Source organism: Anneissia japonica, unplaced genomic scaffold, assembly GCF_011630105.1.
Source record: "Anneissia japonica isolate Jap-2015-1 unplaced genomic scaffold, ASM1163010v1 scaffold9_len2422644_cov172, whole genome shotgun sequence".
Taxonomy (NCBI): Eukaryota; Metazoa; Echinodermata; class Crinoidea; order Comatulida; family Comatulidae; genus Anneissia; species Anneissia japonica.
The window spans coordinates 1560704-1582071 of record NW_022758107.1 but is presented as its reverse complement, the minus strand read 5'-3'; the positions used below and the strand labels follow the sequence as shown (position 1 = coordinate 1582071).

The following is a 21368-nucleotide window of genomic DNA, read 5'->3' as shown; positions in this document are numbered from 1 at the left end:
CAGACATGTAAGTACTGCAAGACACTTTGTCTTGCAGTATAAAAACAGTTGTGCATGCACTTTCCCCACAATGAGAGCGGATTCAGCTTGGGCCACGTGGCCCGATCCCCTACCCCCACCGTCAGTCCGCCGACAGATAAAAAAGGGAGGAATAATGGAGTTAGAGAGAGGAAAGAGGAAAAAAGGAAGTGCATGAGTTCAGTGTCGGATCCAGCAGTGGTCGGATGGAGAGCTCAATTGTTTTGCCATTTTGAATTTTCTATTGATTGACAACGCTATATCCATGACGCCGATGGTTTCCAACGATTTCATAAATTAGGATGTAAAAAATGGCAAAAGGTGGAGACCAAAGATGGGTTTTTCAGCCATTATTAAATGTAGCTAGAACAGATGCTTGAAAATATTCTCTTATTATGCCTAATGCATGTGAACTAAGTGGTTGATCAGGCACTACACCTCTCACAAATTCTCCTCTCGGACTGTGGGTGCAGGTTAGGAGCTTTGCGAACTCCCATCCTAGAAGACTAGCCTATGTTCTCGATATAGGACCCTCGCGACGGCACCCGTGGGGGGAGGAGGAGCATCGGGGAAAATTCAATAATTTTATCGAGGAACACTGCTTTGAAAAAGCATTTTTACTGTTAATTACTTTTTTTGTTTATTCACTACGAGAAGAGGAATGGTAGGCTACCACCACACTGGCGCGTTGGCTAGTAAGGGGAGTTAGGCTATCCACTTCCCTGGTACCTGACCAACTCCGTGGATGATAAGGTCTAAAAAAATTGTTTGTTTGCCCTTCTTTTTTAAAATCATAAAAACGGGCGGGTGGAAAACAATTTTTTCTTCTTTTTTTTTGTTACTCATCAGATGGAATAACCTCTAACCAGGGTCTAGAATTGCAATATCTTACATCAGACAACAACTTTAGACTATTTGTAAGGCATGTGGCAAAAAAAAATAAAGATCTAAAAAAACATTTTTTTTTTCCCTTTTTTCAGTGAGTTAGGGGCGGGTGGAGGAGGGCAAACGAACAATTTGGTTTACCTAATTGGTTTTTTGAAACATTCTAGTCTATACTATAATATTTAAAAAATGCTTTCCTGGATTACCACATTCACACAACAAGCCAAAAGACTATTAAATTTTAAAATTGCACTTGAACTGGTTTCGTTTGGCCTACAATGATGGATAGGGAAGTTTTTACAAAAAAAAACCCCAAACAAAACAAGGCGTAACATAACAACAGAATTCTAGAAAGGGATACTCATGGTACATTTTTAACTTATTCACACACTGTTGTAACAGGGACTACGTTGCTATAATACGATAATGGTTTTGTTACAAATCAATAAACTTGAACCCTTTGTAGACTGACTAACCCATTTTCTTTGGTTCGTCGCATTGTGTCTGCTCAATAATGGTAGGCCATAGCTCGCTGTCACTGCGTGTCACTTTTGGTCGCCGCTGGTACAAAATGAACTAGAAGCACTGAACATTCATCTATCGGTAATAATTCGATTTAATGTTATATCTACAGTACCGTATATTCAGCTCACTCTGACTTTCCCATTCACTCCAGTCATTCCTCAATAAGTTTGCCGTCTCCTCCTCGATTAACTCCTCATAGAGGAAACAAAAGCGCGTCTTGAAAACGACAAGTGGTAGTGCCAGTGGTACTTCATCCTGGAAATCAGACAAAAACCACCCAGGACAATAACCACCCGGACATAAACCACACAAAATGGACTATAACATTGTTAAAATGGGATGGAATGTGGGGTGCACAATGTTGGGTGGGCTTACGGTTTTTATCTAGCTTTACAATAGGATACATTACATTGTGACTTGTTATACGCCTTTAATTCATTGAACTCTTTTGACAACATGCATGTAGGTTACGCATTGTATTTGTAGATTTAAAAAATAACTGTGCTTTAAGTTCGCCATTTTTTTTTACTACAAGTGCATACTTATTTTCTGGTATGGTATGGCTAATATTTAGTACCGATATTCTAAATTTATTTTAATTTCTCAAAAGGGTTTGAGCGCTACTTTTTTTAAAAGTTACTTTCAATTAAAAAGTTTCCTTTAATAATAATAATTTGAATGAACAAAAATCAAAAACCATTAATGAATGTAGGTTAATAAGATCTTACTATTTTATCTTTTTCTGTTTTGATTGAATTGTCACTAAATTAATATTTCTTCTTATATTAATGACAGTTATAAAGAGACATGTACAGTTTTAGTAGTAAAACCAGTTTACTTCAATAATAGTGAATACAATCTAATTAAAACAGAATAATTTACTGAACAGGCTATTCATAGAAAATTGCATTTGAACTCGCCATTACATTACATTAATAGGCCTACACATTTACTATTTGTGCAACCTACAGCCCACCCCACTTTAATAATAGTATAGTCCATTTTGGGTGGTTTCTGTCCGGGTGGTTATTGTCCTGGATGGTTTATGTCCTACGCTCCTACACTGTTGGGTGCGGGGGTTAATAAGAGAGAACCCCAAGACCCCCGTCGGGACCCTAACCCATCGAGGAAGAAGATCATTATCACTGTTTTGTTTTTGCCTATTTTAAAAATTTGTCCAACAATGGTGGGGATGAGGTGGGGACCCTCTGGGGACCATGAACTCTCGGGAAGAATCAGACTGTATCTCTGCTGGCGCCGTCACTAAAAAGACGTTATTCTTTTGGATAGGCCTATAGGAAACTTCAATAAACCTATAAATAAACCTATGAACTCCATTGTGATTTTAAATGTCAATAGTATGATGATCAAAATACGTGATTGAGCTATCAAGATCATACCACCAGTCCAATTCTTAGGAGTTGTGGAGATTCTTCCTAATTTATTGTTTGTGAGGTAAAAAATGAATTATACAGTAACTGTACTATTATTGGAATAGTGACGTCATTTCTAAACACGAGCGATGAGTTGGTGTGGAGAATGTTTTTTATTGGGATCGTCATGCGTGTACTGAGTACATGTTGGATCAGAAAATGACATCCGTGTTTGAAGTTAGTATTAAGAATGTTTGAATGTTTACAGAGCAGAAATGGATCGAAAATCTATGCAGGTATTTTAACTATTTTCAAAATTTTTGAAACAAATACTGTGTTTTTAGGATGGGTTAGTTGTTTGATCACGTTCTGGAAGGCCTGGCTAGGCTAGCCCCGAATGAATAGAGCTCCTGATCCAAGAATTGCAACAGGCGAAGAGGTCGTTTTCATTCGCTAGCCATATGTTATGGTAGGATGTAAGACGCCCACACCTTAGGCCTAGGCTTAAAACAAGAAAAAAGCAAGGATTGAAGGCAAGGGATTCAACATTAATTTCATTTTAATTATATTTTAAGCGATTTTTAGTTAACCGCACATTCTTTTGTAGTGTCCACAATTATTAACCCTAGCCTAAACTTAAATTTAATTTGGTTTTTTTTTCTTTATTATTATCTAGGCCTAGGCTAGGCCTATAGGCCTACACCTAGACCTGTCCTAGCCCTAGCCTATACAATGAATGATGGATTTGAATTGAAGGGCCAGTCAAGGCTATAGGGCTAGGACTAGGTTGAGTCCATCCTGTGCCATATATGAATATATACTGTAGGCTCAAGCTAGGCTACCTAAACCTACATTTTTCACACATGAAATGAAATAGACCATTTGGACCCTGTGCAGAGAGGTATCCGAAGTTCCAAGAATTTTTTGATACTAGTTGTAGGTTTGTCATCAATATTTAGAAGTGATCTTAATGAATATGAATGTTATCTTTTAATTTATACCATTTAAAAAATTCTCTCTTTAAAGTCTACTTTCAAATTTATTCTTATAATGTAGTAATATAAGTTTTAGTTCGTTGCTTTGGCCTTGCCCACTTTCTTCTTTCTTTTTTTGCTGCTGCCTCAATTTTTTTGAAAATATAACAATCATGCATGCCATATTACTGTTATTTAAACAAATTTTTAACTTCTTTACATCCAGCTGCAATAAACTCACCAATTACTGTATAGAAGAGGGTGAAACAACAAACATTGCTCTTTTATTGAGGCTGATAGTAATTATTTTTTTTAAGTTGTGGCAAGATTTGGACCCAGGATCCAGGGTTTCGAAGCAAACATATTAATAACCATAAAGCTACATCTCCATGATTGCTCTAATTTTGATTTTTTTTTCTCTAATTATTGCATATTTCTCTGTTTTTTGGCATAAGTACGAGTGTTCATACCATTAAAGGAACATCTAAAAACGCCAATATGCATTGAAAAAAGTGTAATAATTTCATCTGGGCCACAATCCCATATTATTGTTATCTAGACCTGTTTATTCCTTATTGTAATCTAAATAGACCTCAAATTCCCTAATTTTAATTTTTGATTTTTTTTCTGTTTGTCCCATGATGTGTAATTTTTTTCCCTTTTTTTTTTGAGCTAAGAGATTTAATGATGTTTTGCATTTCTTGCACTGGTGAATGCTATGTTTACAGATTTTAATACTGTAAAAGGCAAAACTTTATTTATATCTTGTTTAGCGAAACTTCCACCCACCAATATGGATTTTAAATAAAAGTAAACTTTGTTTTAGGTCAGTTAGCACATGAAAATGTGGAAAATAAAAAAAAAAATGTTTGTTTTATTTTAATTTTTTTTTCACCCACCTTTTGTGATCAAAAATAAGTTCACTAAACAAGGTATACAAAAGTCCCACCTAAACAATTGTCTGCACTGCAGTACCTCATATCATTGTAGAGGTATTTATTTATTGATTTATATTATTTCCACACCCAAATTTGCTACTTACAGACTGGAAGGTAAACATACAAAGTTATCAAAGATCATACAAAAATAAAATATTTCACAGATACAGTAAACTCAAAACTTTCCTCTTGAACTGTTCTACACAATGAAAAAAATATCTAAATTATACTTAGTTAAGTAAACATTAAAACGAAAGGTTGTAAACATACAGCATCGCAGGAAATGGCTTCAATTGTTAATGAAAAGTCAAACAGACTGCACTATAGGTAAAATAGTGTTTGGAATGGGAAAGAAAAATTAAATTGGGGGATTAACAATATCAAAATCTATATTTATGTATTAACCATTTGTAGTGCATAATGCATAGTCTCCATGTGCTTCATGAATTGTCCAAAAGTGCATAAAAGAAAGAAGACATATAGTTTAAAGCCAGGTGCCAGAATAGAAAAAAATGTTTCATATTGCTGATTTTTCTAACACACAAAAGGGTGTTTGATGAAAACCCTGAGAATGGTTAGTGCGATACAGATTTTTGAATATTTAATAACTGGGAGAAAAGGGGCATATCTGCACTCCCCCTCCCCCAGTTTTTAACAACATAACATGTTTTTTTTCCTCTGGAGCTTGCCTTTAAGTACTTTTAAGTTAAAATTGCTATTTTTGTCTTTTGTTCTATTGTAGTTTTCAGCATTTTTTTATGTTGTGGTACGCATATTTAATAAATTTCTAAAAATAAAACAAAAAAACAGGAAAGGTGAGTTTTAAGCCTCTCTTTAAACAGAGAAATGAAGAAGACTCGCAAACATAAACTGAAAGGTAGTCCCAAAATACTAAAGGTACACCATAAATAGTAGATAGTTACAGAGAAGAAACTTTCATTAATAGAATTAATAGTCTATGAAATTTTATAGGAGTGATGTTTTGCATTACCTGACATGTTATCGTTGTACTAAAAACTCAGTACGTTCCCAAATACTTGCACCAGAAATTTGCAAGTGATTCGGATTTGAATCGAACCCAAGACCTCCAGATAACTATGAAATTTGTTCACCAATATTTGTTTCCAAAGGACACAGCACTGTCAGCAGAAGTTGAACCATTTGTACCAGGGTGTACTGGCAAGCCCATGATGTCATCTTACCACCATGGACAAGAGTATTGCAAACAGTTTGGAGGTTCCCAGTCTGCACCAAACCACATGTCACAGCCTCCACTGACAGAACTACCACGATATATGACAAGCTGTTTTCCTTTTGTTGCTGAAGGGTAGGTGTTAATAACCACATGAAAATAGGTTACAACTCAAATGAAGTCCACTAAGGGTCAAGGGAATTTTCCCCTGTCTAAACAGGCCTTGACCCCTGTTTTTTGTCAAAGACTAGGTTGTTAATTTTTCTATCCAGATAACTTTATTTTGGACCATACTAAAACATAAAAATTCTTCCCATTAACCAACCCCTCACCCTGACCGAGTCTTTAGTCTTTCTGACATCTCAGACACCTTGTGGGCAAATTTTTGGAGCCAAAACTTCTGTGTTTATGAATGCTGTTAGTGCAGAGTTCTGTTATTTATTTTGTGTCAAATTAGACCGACATGGCTACACTTTTTTGTCAGTATGACGGTGTTAAACAAGTTAATTATCTTTGTACTGTTTATCGTTACATAAAACAACATTGAAATTTTTTCACTGGTGTTATAAGTTCAGTGATTTTTTTTGGTGTAAATCATTCAGTTTTTTTCTTATCATCTAACAGCAAGTACACTTTTTATTCTATTGGGTGGGGCCTAGAAAGTGAAGCTGTTTTTATTTGTGTGGGTTTTGAACCTGGGAAAGGAAAGCAAGTATCTTAAACACCAAGCTACAGCTCCACTTCGATAATCAATCAATCAATCAATTTTTATTATCAATTCCATAGAGTAAAGTATGGGATAAAAATTATTCTGTTAAGTGTATTTTTTGCTGGTTGGAACTGTGGAGTCATTTCAATATCATTTGTTTATGTTTCAGTTCATCCAATGCAGCAAACGATGCACGCTGGCAAGGTCACTCTCAAGGTCATCCACCTCAAGGTCATTCACATCAAGGTCATCCACCTCAAGGTCATCCTCCTCAATCGTTCCACTCTTCGTATCAGCCACTTAACAACGCTAACTACTTTCAACAACCACCTCCAGTTTTTACCAATACGCACCCTCAACAGTACCCAGCTCAGCCTCACAATTTTGCGGGCCAGTACCATGAGCAGAACCAGACATATGGTCGAAGGGATAGCAGAGATTATGCTCAGTTTAATGGTCCAGCGCCGGGTCCACCACACCCGTCTTATGGTCCGTTTGTAAACCAGTGCCCACCGCCAAATCCTCCTGTTCAAGTTGCCAACTATCATTCAGGTTATAATAACATGAGTTTTGGCTCTAAGGTGGGCCACTACCCGCTAAACAATTACCACTATACTCAGAATACTTTTCAACCACCTGTACAACGCCAAGCTCAACGACATAAGGTAAGCACCAGTATACCGTAGGAAAGCCACTGGAAAAATCGTGTCAAATTTTGCCTAGGAGAGGGCGCCCTATTTTTCGAAATTAGTTCAAATTATCAAAATTTGGTGGTGTTTGAAAAAACGTTAATTCATCAAACAACTTATACTTAACAAAACAAAAATAATGGTGAAATATGTTTATAAATAGTTTAACAATACAGTGAAATACTTTTGGTGTATTTTGACCGAAACGATAAAGTGTAATTTAATAGACAATTCGTGGTACACAATTTTTACGATTTTGTGCTCTAGAAAATCGTTAATTTAAAATACAAAAAAAATTTGATCAGAAATGAATTCAAAATCTCTGCTATAAAAATTTATAATCTATAATTTAGGATATTAATATAACAAATTGAGTAGCTGGGACGCAAATCCGAAACTAAAGGGTACCTCCATTTCGTTGGACTCAAACAGTAGCGTGTACTCCATTTTGGAAACATCGGCGATCATAATCAGGAAGATCGTATTTATACAGAGCAATTCCAAGACTGTCTGTTACACCAATAATTAATATGTGTGAAATAAATATATACCATTAAAATGAATATTATTATATATTTAGTGTTCCAACTTAGTAATTTAGGGATAATATTTCTGTTGGTTTCTATTACGATTCGTATGCGAGGCTGAGGCCTAGGCTGCGCACATTGGGGGTGCCTAGCATATTCGCGTACCCGTAAATATGCAGCGAGGATAATGCCTATTTAAAAATGGCTCCAATCTTTCTGAAATCTGTATCTTGTTGGCTTGATGACAATTGTAGGCCTACATGAACTAATTACCATCCTTCACAAGTTCATCATTCACAATTTCACTCAATATATGTGATTTTTAGGACTTATAAAGGAGAACAAGACAACATTTTTATTTTTATTTTTATTAAATCATTTTCCTTCTCTATTATTTGTAATAATAATAATCATTTCATACACCTGCTTCTAAATATTAACATGAAATATAAAAACATACATATGATTATGATATGGAATATACCACACCTCTGCCCCCATCTTAAAGAAAACTCCTTCAGGGGATTTATATAAATATGGTACATTTCCATGAGAGAGACTATAGATTAGGCCGGAACTTATTACTCTAGAAGTGGGGTAGCAACATTTCATGCAGGTATTGCAAAATCTGCTTCTTATAAGAAAAATATTCATTATACGGTCTTTGAATAAGCATCAAACATCATTATTTTGCTTATTAAATATCTGTTATAAATAAATTTAATGATCATGTTTTCATAAAATGTAAACATTAAAAAGCAAAGTCAATATTAATTACTGATATTGATTTAAAATAGTGCTGCCTAGTGTTTTTCAGCATGTTTTTTTTTTTCCTTTAGGCAGGCTTTCTGAGGGATTTGAGTCATTCTGAACCTGAGTTCAGTGGTTATAAATCCTTGTCACCATTTAAAAATTCACTATCATAACCGTTGTTGATCTGCAACCGTCCAAGTCTGAATATATTTACAGTTCATTTACAATTTCATGTCCCTAAAATAAAATATATTTGCAGATTACAATAATTAATACTACTAGAATACAATGTATCAAGAGATATGCTTTGGTATTATTTTTTACTAATTAAATATTTCTCACTCAAAGTCATATGCCTGAGAATATTATTTTGTGAAACATCCCTCCTTGGCCCTAGAATAAATTAATGGCAATAAACATGAATCCCTAGGCCTGCTGTAATTATAGAATAATTATTATATAGAAATATGTGCAAGGTTTATAAACCATCCTAAACTAACACACATGGAATGCATTTGCATTCAGACGCTATTACAATGGATCGCACCGCAATTCAGCCCGCCGTAGTGCTACAGTTCTCGCTGAGCTACCACTACCTCGTGCTCACATGCTCAAAAAACTGCCTAGCATTTTACGGCCTAGAAGTATAAATAACAATTTTTGATCAGAGTTGAAACAAGTCTTACCTGACTAAATTAGGATTAAACATGATAAATCAACACTTCAAAAAAATATTGATTAGCTGGGACGCAAATCCGACTCTGGAGAAAATTGTAAATAAATTCATAGACAAGTCGTACCAGATTTTCACTATTTCGCCTATGTCAACATCAACCAGTGAATGCTTACGCCAGCGTAGGTTTTTTCGAGAAAACCCAATTGGTTAGCAAACTAGACATATTAGGAAATATTGTTAACATATAAGGAAGCCATGGGCGGGCCTTATCTATTAATGATAACCATAAATAGAGCTGATGTACTTTTGCTAAGCGACGCTAAAACGTGGTTACGCTTTGAAACGATAGGTGGCGCTGCGCAAAGCAAATGCGGAAGTAAGATCGAAAAATCGCGATATAACGGACAAATCGTCTATCGGCTTTCCAAGGTAACACAGTAATAAAAATGTAACATTATATAGTGCATATGGCAATATAGACTGCCTCTATGGGCTTTACATCTCACTTTGATTTTTGTTTATAAAAATTTATAAAAATTTGTAGAGTTGGCATGGAAATATGAAAAACAATGCTGCAGATTGGCGAAAAAATGTGCACATGAAAAATCGACAAAGCACAGAGACAAAACGGCCCGCAAAAACCTTGATGATGGTAGATGCCGCACTCCAGACCGGTGAGCTAATATCCTGCTTGTTCTTACATGCTAAAAATATATATTTTTTAATCATTCCTTTAGGAAATACAGAATAATGTGTAATTAATATTGATAAGTTTGTATACATTTTGTTTTATGATCTTAATAATTTTGATTTGTTTTAATGCAATACAGATTTTTGTCCAGATATAGCAGATAAAACTTTGGCAGATTTACCAAGTCACCTTCAAAACCCACATTTAACCACTAGGAGAAAATCCCAAGGCCAGCAAACAGGCAACGATATGTCTACAACGCAGGCAGTTTCAGCCGATATGGACAATGATAGTGGCTATTACAGCCCTAAACACATGCATGCTAGCACCTCTACTGGCGTTGGCTTGCAACAGGCAGCTGCAGTCAGTGTTGGCCTAGAGAAACATGCAGTTTTTACACCACCACAAGAAGGATTATTTTATCCTGCTTACCAACAACAACAACAACATCAGCAGACCAGCATGCCTTGCGTCATGCCAACGCCACCGCAAGCGTTTCATGGAAATCCGTGTCAATACAACATGCCCACAGTTCAGTGTGGTATGAGCTATGCAAATGCTCTTTCACAGAAAGCGGCTTACAATTTAGCAGCACAGGGCCCAAGGCTACCAAATCATTCCATCCCTAAGCCTGTAATTAACCCTACGGGCAAGAGATCTAGTACAACCGCTCAAAATCATAGAACTGCAAATGGTCCTAAACCTAAAACAGAATATGGATTAGGAAAAGGTAGAGCAGCCTATTCAAATCAGTCGAAAAGTGCTGGTGAAAGTGAGCATATTGGATACCATGGAATGAAACCACCGCAGCTGCATGATACGAGCGAGTACCCAGGCCTGCCAGGTGTCAGGAGAGATCAAGCTGAAAGCCAGGCACCTAAGCATTCCTACAGTGCTATTGTCAAGAATAAATTGACCCTCCAAGAACACGAGGCAGTAAGTACCATTTTTCTGGCAACAAAAATTAAGTTTTTCCCATTCTTTATTAAACATGAAAACTAATAATACTTATAAAGTTGTTTATGTTCAGCTTTTCTTGTGTTCTTATATGCTATTAACGGCTAAAAACGAAAACCCTGTAACGCATTCCTCTAATTAGTTTATCCTTCAGAAATGGCATATCTGGGGTTCTCCCCACATCTTCATTTTTCCCCACATCATCATTTTTCCCCGCATCATTTTTCAAAGCAAAAAAATCATGCTCAGTAGTTAAAACTGACTTCTTATCACATTATTTAATCACCTCACTTAATCATCGATCCCCCACTTCACCTTCACGTCCCATCATTCCCTCCCCCTATTTCAAGATTCCTAAATACACCACTGTCCAGATTAGTCGTTAAGCTGTTATTCATCTACACTGAATGTAATAGTAAGAGATTGTCTGCTATTATATTGACGAATTTACTTCATGTTCATGACCTTGTTGTATGTTATGTTAATAAAAGAATTTTTTGTTATTTTCTATAAAATGTGTATGTTATATTTCTTTTACAGATAGAAAGTGAGTCCAGAAATGAAAGTGAGTTAATACAGCCTGGAGAGATTATTCAACCAGAAACTCTGATGTCTCCTGACGTTGTAGCAAGTGGAATAAAAGATGGTAAGAATGCGAGGAAACGACGCAAGAAGGCTATACAAGCAGCAAAAGCAGCAGCAAGGGTAAGTCTCCTCTGGCCAGTGGTGTATTTATGAGTATTGACATAGGTTGGGGCTGATAAAGATGCAGTGTGAAAGTGGGGGTACTATATGGGGCAGTGGTGGGTTTGGCAGGTTGGGGGTGGGGCGGCGCCAGAGGTTTAAACATTTGAGTGCAATTTGTTGAATTTGTTAGCTCAGTAAAATTTATCATCTTCTGCAGAAGAACAAATTAATGTGTTTTACATTGCTCTTTTCTTATAAATTTGGGTTCATTCCTTTAATAATAAGCTCAGTTGGTAGATTAGCCAAACGATTATCGGAAGGTCTTAGGTTCAAATCCTGATGGGGTTATACGTATTCCTCAAATATTTATTATCATCATTAATTATCGCAAGTGGCGGTGTGTCGCCATACCAAAGTTACTATCATGTGATTTACTATTATTCATTGGATATTACGCATTACCTTGAGAAAAAAACATGTCCTAATGGGAAAATCCATGGGTGTTCACCATTTGGCCTCATGGCTCAGTTGGTAGAGTATCCAAACGGTAATCGGAAGGTCTTAGATTTGAATCCCGATGGGGACATGTTTTTCTCATCATTATCAATAATAACTTGAAATCGGCAATAAGTTTCAGAAATCTGTAATCAACTTCAAGTGCTTAGATGAATTCTAGCTTTTTTTATTCCTTGACTTTGCAAAATTTCTTTATTTTTATGTAAACTCTTTCCAGATTATCAATTTTCTCTGACAAAATCTGTTGTATGCCCATATATAGTCATGCTGTTCTTATATATGGTCATGCTGTGCCTATATATGGTCTTGATGTGATGTTATCATAACCATATTTAGGTATGTCACTTGTTTTTGCCAAATAAATAAAATTATTATATTTTCATGTCATATTGTTCCCATCAGGAATATTCTGAAATCACCCAAGAGCAGAAACAACTACAGGAAAACTTGAAGAAACCCAACAGACGCACCAAGATGCCAATTGAGTTTGACCTTGGTGACATGCTTGCAGCCTTAGAGGTACTGTACATTTTTCTTTAATCAGCTTGTCATGTTTTGTTTTTTTCTTAATATTGAAGCATGCAAATTAAGGTTATTAGTACTACAGTACTTCTATAATTATAGAGTGTGTTCAGTGGGCCTACGGTTTATAGTCTTGTTCTGCAGTTTAGAGAAAACTTGTTCAGTCACCAGAACCATCATGGGCAACCTTTCTGTTTGAACCAATGCCAATGTTTGGCTATAGGTTACTTAACCTGGCTTCACGTATCAGGTAAAGGATATAGTTTATTGTGCTCTACTAGTAAACAATGAGTTAAGTAAACTAATTATATATTTTTTCTTGTTTACAGAAACAACAGCAAGATGTACGTAATAATCAAGAGGCTTTGGCAGCCTCTAAGACCACTGCTAGTTCACGCACAAATACGTCTGAAGATTCTAAGGTGCGTTCTTCCTGTTTTTATCTGCCATACATGGGAGTGCAGTTTTTAGCTATGTGTTTAAGATGCTAATCTTCCGATTCCGGGATCCTGGGTTCAAATCCTACAAGCACCAGGCATTTTTCCACAATTAAAAACAACACCACTGTGTTCTTTTAAATCCTTCCAGTTACTAATAATAATTATAAAATATTAAAATGTTATAAGAAATGACAAATTAATTAAAACAAACTCAAGGGGTTTGAGAGAAAATGGATAAATTCTATTACCTAAAAGGTCACAAAATAATATCAGTAAAATTTAATTAATTTGAATAAATATTTAAAATAATATATTTTAATTTTTTTTGCTGTTGCTGTTGCAGGCTCTGAATCCACTGGATATTTCAGGACCAAGGAAGCGTGGTAAAGAACGGGAAAATCCAGTGAAGAAGAAACCGAGTGCATTAAAGAAAGTTATACTCAAAGAACGAGAGGAGAAGAAGAGACAGCGGGCCTTGGATGAGAACTGTCTATCAGATGAGTAAGTGCTTATATATTATGTATGTATCATATATAAAAACATAATGTATATTTTTTATATATACATATCTATAATCAACTCTACCTGTCTCTTATACACATCTTATATATATATATATATATATTTTCATGAAACTTTTTCCAATAACATAATGTAACAAAGACAAATAATATGATGATGAGCCGTTCTACTCTAATACATGAAACAGTAAGAAAGCAAAAGTGTGGCACTTTGAGACTAGTCAAGAAATTTTATTAAGTAACAAAAAAATATTTCAAAAATAAATTTTATTATATGTTGGAATATGTCACAATATTGCAACTCATTAATCTACAGCAGTGGATCTAGGCAGACACCTAATTAAAGAGACTTTTTCAGATTGTTATTCAAACTTAACAATTGACCAATCAGAACACGGCCAATCAGAACACAGTATATGTCCCACAAACATACATGTTGTCCCACAAACACACATTTATTGTTGCTAAGGTTTCACAAAAACAGTAGCATAAACGTTTGTAAGTGTGCATTTGTGAGACAATATGGGTGTTTGTGAGACAACATGTTTGTTTCTGAGACAACATGTGTGTTTGTGAGACAGTGTGTGTGTTTGTGGGACAACATGTGTTTGTTTGTGAGACAACATGTTTGTTTGTGAGACAACATGTGTGTTTGTGAGACAGTGTGTGTGTTTGTGATTACATTGTGCGTGTTTGTTTGTGGGACAACATGTGTGTTTGTGATTACAGTGTGCGTATTTGTTTGTGGGACAACATGTGTTTGTGGGACAACATGTGTTTTTGTGAGACAACATGCATTTATATTACAAAGTATAGTTCTACATTTCTCTGTTATCTGGGTTCTATTATTTTTTTAGTGGCCTTGGAAACGAATCTGCTGGTGAAATTGAGAACATCAACAACGCTGATACCAGCCTGGGGTTGTCGCAAGAAGGTAGGATACTTCCTTGAAAGTTATATTTATCTTACTACTGTTTTATGTATACTATATTACAACACTCCAACAGGTATCGATCACACATGGGCAGGAGAATCAAGTCATTTAAGCTCACAAACCACTTTTCCGTGTGACCACAGATCTCCCTCCAATTAAAGACCACTTGTGTGACCTGAGTTCCCATGGCCTTTAGCAGCTTTGATCTCAAATTAGAATAATAAAGATAAACATTTGTTAATATGAGACCACAGAAAAGTAGTGTTTAAAAGGAGAGGGAGTCTTTAATTGGAGAGGGTCTTTATTTAGAGAGAGACCTGTATTTTAGTCAATTCTGCAACTTGTATTATTAATTGTCAAAGGTTGCTACATTTATTTTTTTCAGCCGTTAGTGAACGAGGTTCCATCATATCTGGCCTGACATGTTCCCAGAGTGACCTCTCACCTGTAAGTCAGATGTCACCAATGAGTTTAAGTCCTCTGTCTCCTGGATCTCCCCTTAGTTCCGGTCTTTCAAGTCCAGCCACTAGCATGAACATTAACTCACCTTCACATGTAGCAAGTAAGATTCATAGCCGCCGATTCAGGGAGTAAGTGCAAACTTGTCTTATTTTAAAAATTTTAATTTAAAAAAAAAAATAAATGGTGACTTAGTAGAGTAAGTGCAAACTTGTCTTATTTTAAAAATTTAATTTTTTTAAAAAAAATAAATGGTGACTTATGCAACTCTACATTGCACAGGTGCACAATAAAATGTCAGTAACATTAAACTATAAAAATGCATCCATTTCATTTCAAGCAAGAAGCAAGTATAAATTTATCTTATTTAAAAAAGTATATAATTTTATACATAATGACCTTATGGAGCTTTCAGTTACTTCAGAGTTGACCCACGTCCTTTTAAAATGTAATAAATGTCAAGTGACATTGCAATAAAAAATGTATCAAAAGATAATTTCAGTTAAAGTAAAATAAATATGCATGATGACACTTATAGCAAGAAAGCAGATTGTGGCTTATAGGAATTAATTTCAAAGTTAACTGAAACGTCTTATTAGGGCCTCAAATTAGATATTCTTGTTACTTACTTGCTTGCCAATTAATATTTTTAACAGCTGTCAATAATATGGGTTTGTTTACTTCAGGTACTGCAATCAAGTTTTGGATAAAGATATCGATGCCTGCTGTACCACATTGCTACAGGCTCTAATTAAATTTCAAGATAGACAGTACCATAAAGACCCAACAAAGGTATGCGTCTTTGGACTCGCCAGTTACGTATACAATTGCAATTGGAAACAAGCTTGCTTTCCTAGAAGCCTACAGTATTAACAGCATTATATTAAAACAAGATAATACGTAATGCATAACATAAAACAATAAACACACCAATCATTGTACAGGCAACAATAGAAAATATAGAGAATCAATGAGAAATTTACTTCAACCAGATGTTTTTTATAGGCCAAGTCTAAAAGAAGAATTGTTATGGGTCTTCGAGAGGTTACCAAACATCTGAAATTGAAGAAGATTAAGTGTATTATAGTGTCGCCGAATTTAGAAAAGATTCAAGCCAAGGGTAAGTGTAGACGTCCTCTTGCTAGTTCGGAAACTCTGTTTGCACTTTCAAAATTTGTGCGATGTGATGTGCCCATATATCAACATTTGTGTGATGTGATGTGCCCATATATGGGCCTGATGATGTAATATTACACCTAAATATTGGCATATCATAGTTGTTTGTCACATCACATAAAAATTGATAGTGTAGTAAACTTATCAATAATATACCTTGCAAAAAACCAACATTTAATCATTGGTAAATGTTGGGGTATGGCTCTGTAATGTAGGTGGTTGTATGTAAAGTTAAAGAAGTCACAATTTGGATCATTTTACAAGCGTTAGAAGAATATAGTGCATTAAATTTGCACTCCAGTATTCTTATAATAAATCTAGATGTGCAAATCTATGTACTACCTCTGAAAATGTCAATAATTGATGAAGATTTCCTTTGTGTGAATGGCTATAAGAAATTAACTATATGTAGTCAATTTCAAGCAAAGAATGATAATGACCTAACATTTTTTTTTTAAATATTACTGTAGGTGGCTTGGATGATGCTTTGGAGAACATTTCTTCGCTAGCTAGAGAGCAGAATGTCCCTCTTGTGTTTGCCCTTGGACGCAAAGCCTTAGGCAGGGCAGTCAATAAACTTGTTCCTGTAAGTGTTGTCGGATTGTTCAACTATGACGGTGCAGAGGTTGGTACAGTATTGTATTTAAATTATTTTTATATTTCATTCTCATCTAATAGTGACTTACCACTTACTTGCTCCGTAAACTAAGTCACATTATGAGGTTTAACACACTGTGTTTACCTGATGAAATCCCTTCTGGTTCTGTGTAGTACCACCTGCTGGTCATCATTCTAAATGATCCATTGAGCAATCCTGCACATGTTGTAATCTTCATTGAATCACATTATATGCTTGACTTTATGAAGTGGAGTTCATTTTAGTCATTAAAAAAATCCTCGTTTATGATAGAACTTGAACAAAGAACTCTGGAATATAGAGAAGCATACCTTTTAATCAAGCTACCGTTTCTTTGAATAATCTTTACTTATGGTAATAAGGGTCTATGAATTAGGAACAGTATTATTTATATGTCTATTAATTTGCAAGTAAAATTTTTTCTTGTAAATTTTAATTGAAATCTAATAACAGTATATATAAAGTGAATAGTACAATTATTTATTTATATTTCAGATTTTATATTTAAGTTTTTTTAGCGAAAGACTTTGCTGTTAATACGCACGCTATAATAAATCTAACTATATTACATTATTAGCTCAGTAAATTAAAATTAGAGAATATTTAGGATCATAAAAAAAATCCCAATGCATTTCAAGAGCAACTAAAAATGATACACATGTTAATTTGTCTTCTTGATTATTCTTAAGGAAACCTTCCAACAGTTGCTACAGTTATCATCCAAAGCGCGAGAAGAATATGACGACATGATTAAGAAGTACCAGCAAGATTTGGAAGCTGCAAATGTCGCACGCTTAACAAAGAGGCGCCATTACATGGGACACAATAGGAACCTATCTGGATGCAGTGGAATCTCATTCAGTAGTGTCATCTCGGAGCCAATATCTGAAGACTACCCCCACCCAGAGCCCGCCACTGACAGCCGAGGGAATGTCCTCTCCAGTCAAGAGAACTATGATCAAATGTATCCCAATAAGACTAACACTTGGTGCCCTCCTAAATCTGTTGATTCAACCCACAATAGCGATGATCACAAAACGGCAACATCCAAAGCCTCATCAGAAACTTTGGAACCAACAGCCGGAGAGAAAGATGTCGCTGAAGTGGATGATGATGATGATGATGTCAATGATGAAGATGACGAAGACAGGAATGCTCTATATGAACTTGAGGAGATCGAAGGTCAAGATGAAAATGAGCTTGAATCTGAAGAGGAGACGCAAAGAGCTCCAGTTGAGGTTCCTGAGGATTCCACTTCCGACACGAGAGTTGCTCATTGGGTAGTCGAAGCGCAGTCATGTTTTAAAGATTTGTCATTGAAGACATCTGATGATGAAAGTGCGATTGCAACTACCATTCCTCAAGAACTTGTAAATAGTTAAGTTATCGAGTTGTTGTCAACCTGTCTGTTCTGTTTACACTATTAAATTTTATGTCACAGAATATGAGTGTGATGTGACATCATGCAAACTGCTGCACATATTTGTCACATAAACTTAGTGTGGACAAAAATTTTTATTAGTGACAGTCATTTCAAATAGTGTCGGACAATTTACTGTTCTACATATTATCATCTTTAAATTAATGATGATTTAATGCTGAAGTTTTAATTTACCTGTTATTAACATAGTTTTGTTTTAAGATTTTTATACATTTGATATGAAGAAACATTCATCAACTGAAGTTGAGAATGTACTTAACTTATGAATTATGATATTAAACATGGTTGCCATAGTAATTAAAATATCCATAGGCCAAGATTACATTATAATTTATTCATGTTATTAATTTGCACAAAGGAAACAATCAGGATAATAATTCTTTAGCATTAATTAGCCGCAAACTGCATGCATATCGGGATGTGCCAATGAATTGTGGTGTTGATTACCCGAGTAGTATTAGGAGGGACAAAGAAAAACTGATGTACAGAAGGTGAGAGGAAATGGGTAATACAGACGAAGGAATGTGGAAAAATAAGAATGAATGTGTATTTGAGAAGATAAAAAGAAGCAAAGACATTAATTATGTTAAATATAATTTATTGAAGGGATGAGAAGTAAAGCAGATAAAAGGTTTAAAAAATTAATGTATGAGTTCATTGAGTGGAAGATTACAAAGAATAATCAAATAACTAGGCAAAGGATATAATTATGTTTTCTAATTTGTTGGAGTGGTGAAAAAAGTAGGTGAAATGATTAGAGAAATGAGAATATAAGTTTATTGACAAATAAAGAAGAAAGATAATGGGAGTAGGCAGACAAGAAATAATTATGTTGAATGGATGGGAAAAAGCAGATTATAGAATAAGAGAAAAAAAGAGTGTGTAAGTGTATTGGAGGAATGATAAGTGTGATTTAAACAAAGAAAATAATTTGGTTTATTTAATGTTTTGGAGGGGTAGGTAATAAGTAGATAAAATGTATGGCTGAAAGGACTTTAAAAAAATTTCCAGAAGTCCTTGATATATTACAGACATTACATTTTTTTTTCACAATTGAAATATTTTATAGTAAGTTCTATATTTATTGCTTATCACGCAACAATGCTGCTATTTGTAACAGAAATTGATTTTAAAACCTGTTTGCTTATGTGATTTAGGCTGAAGACCACCGTTTTAGAGGCCGTCCTACTGTCTTTAGCTACCACCTTAGCCTATTATAATATTAGGTTTAAAATTTAATAGAAATTTGAATAAACTTGCTTTTAGAAACTGGCTATAAACAAATTGTGGCCAAATTTTGATGAGATTAAGCCCAGTTTTTGGCTGGTTTTAACTGAAGGATGATTTTTTTCCCCGTAATTCAAGCTAATTCATTGTGTTGTGTGAAAAATATTCGATTCTTTATCTGGTGCTTGTGTCTATCCCTGGTGAAGGTGCTTGCATCACCATCAAAGGCCTCTAATTCCATAGAGAAAACAATTAAGCAAGAGAAAAACAATATTTAAAATATGTTAGGAAAAATGTTAAATATTTGAAGTGAAAGCTAAAATGAAAAGTTCAATTTAGTTTGTACTAATAACTTGATGTGTGTAACAGGTTCAACCCCTGAAAGATACTTGTGAGGTGAGAGGAAGTATTAGGGAAGGGGTGGGTGTAAGAGTGATGGGGGTAGGGAAGGGAATGTGAATTTTTGTTCACAAGAATACAACATGTAATATATAATATACATATCTCTTTTTTTTAATCTTCGTATAATATTGTAGGGTAGTTTACATAATATAGTCTTTCGAGATTTTTTCTTATACTTTTTATTTACCCAGAGAGCAATCACGATAAAGGCCATGTAAAAATATATCGGTAATTGCCTTTTTTTTAAACAAAATATGTAGGGAAGGAGGTTATTTTCACTGCAAAATTTGTGTCATTATAGGATATATGTGGTATGGGAATGGGGCTTTTGGGACCCCAGTCCAATTTCACACTATTTTTTTTCCCATTTTGAAATTATGATTTACCATACCTGTAAATTTTTGGAGTTTTTTAACTAAAACTATAAAAGAAATACATTTTGCAGAGGATTTTTGTTGCGTAGGGATAAACATGGCCTGAATGAAAATGTTTTGTTTAGATACAAACTGTATTAACCTTGTCATGTATGAAATATTTGTTGCAATTTTGTTTAACCTCATAATTATCAATCATGGAGATAAGTATTAAGAATACTAATACACATATAAAAGTATATATATAATATATAGTATCAATCATTGTTTTGATGGATACTCAACACCCAGGAGGTTTTTGGTTTGCCAATTTGCTGAAAGTAGCATATTTCAGATACAGGTGTTCTTGTTTGTATGACAATGTTCTCGATTTGGGGGAACAGTTGATAAGAACAGGTAAGGACTGTCAAATTCTATTGGCAGGCAGTTTCTGTACAAGCTATTACAAGAAGTTTAATTGAAACCGGAACCGAGGTGTTGCTTGTGAAATTAAAAATATATGATGTAACCTGTAATATAAATGAGTTTGTTTTCAATTTTTGTCTGAAATGTAGCCAACAAATTTAAAGTATGGGGAAGAGTTTGATGGACCTTTGCTCTGTGTCAACAGGGGTGGATCCAGTAGGGGGGGGGGGCCCGCACAGGTTTTTCAGTAGTCATTTTCATGAGATCCGTGACTTGCCTATTCTGAGACTGTTGTGACACAAACCCACCCCCTCCTCAATCGGACTTAATGACTGACCAATCAGAACAGGTCAGGAATGCATATGCCAGAAAACATGTGCGTATATGCTTTCCTTTTGTCTGAACTTAGCAACAGTAACCAAGGAGTGAGGCTTTAGAACAGTCCATTTTAGAGATCATACAAATATAAAATTACTGATGGCACATTTAGTAATAACAAGAATAGGCCTATATTATTGTCTGTGGACCATCATGGTTATAACAGGTAAGATGAGATGTTAGACCATAAATTATGTAGATTAAAAAATTATTTTAGACACTTTGAAATGATACTTTTTTCATTTTATGCAATTCGGTTTATTATAACACTGCTATGGTAGGCCTTGCAAACATCCATTTAAACCCAAAATGCTTAATTTTATCTTATTTTTGTGTATGGTT

The 21368-nt window shown here is 34.9% G+C and overlaps 1 protein-coding gene across 1 annotated transcript; it reads left to right on the top strand.

Moving 5' to 3' along the window:
- The first annotated feature begins 2940 nt into the window (after window positions 1-2940).
- LOC117125035 lies at window positions 2941-20758 on the top strand. The gene is made up of 15 exons (XM_033271394.1): window positions 2941-3097; window positions 5844-6040; window positions 6784-7279; window positions 9804-9933; window positions 10090-10886; window positions 11448-11612; window positions 12513-12629; window positions 12962-13054; window positions 13416-13573; window positions 14451-14527; window positions 14913-15117; window positions 15673-15778; window positions 15992-16106; window positions 16633-16787; window positions 17489-20758. Exons 1-15 carry the CDS (start codon window positions 3077-3079, stop codon window positions 18179-18181), a joined length of 3525 nt encoding a protein of 1174 aa, XP_033127285.1. The 5' UTR covers window positions 2941-3076; the 3' UTR covers window positions 18182-20758.
- The last annotated feature ends 610 nt before the right edge of the window (window positions 20759-21368 follow it).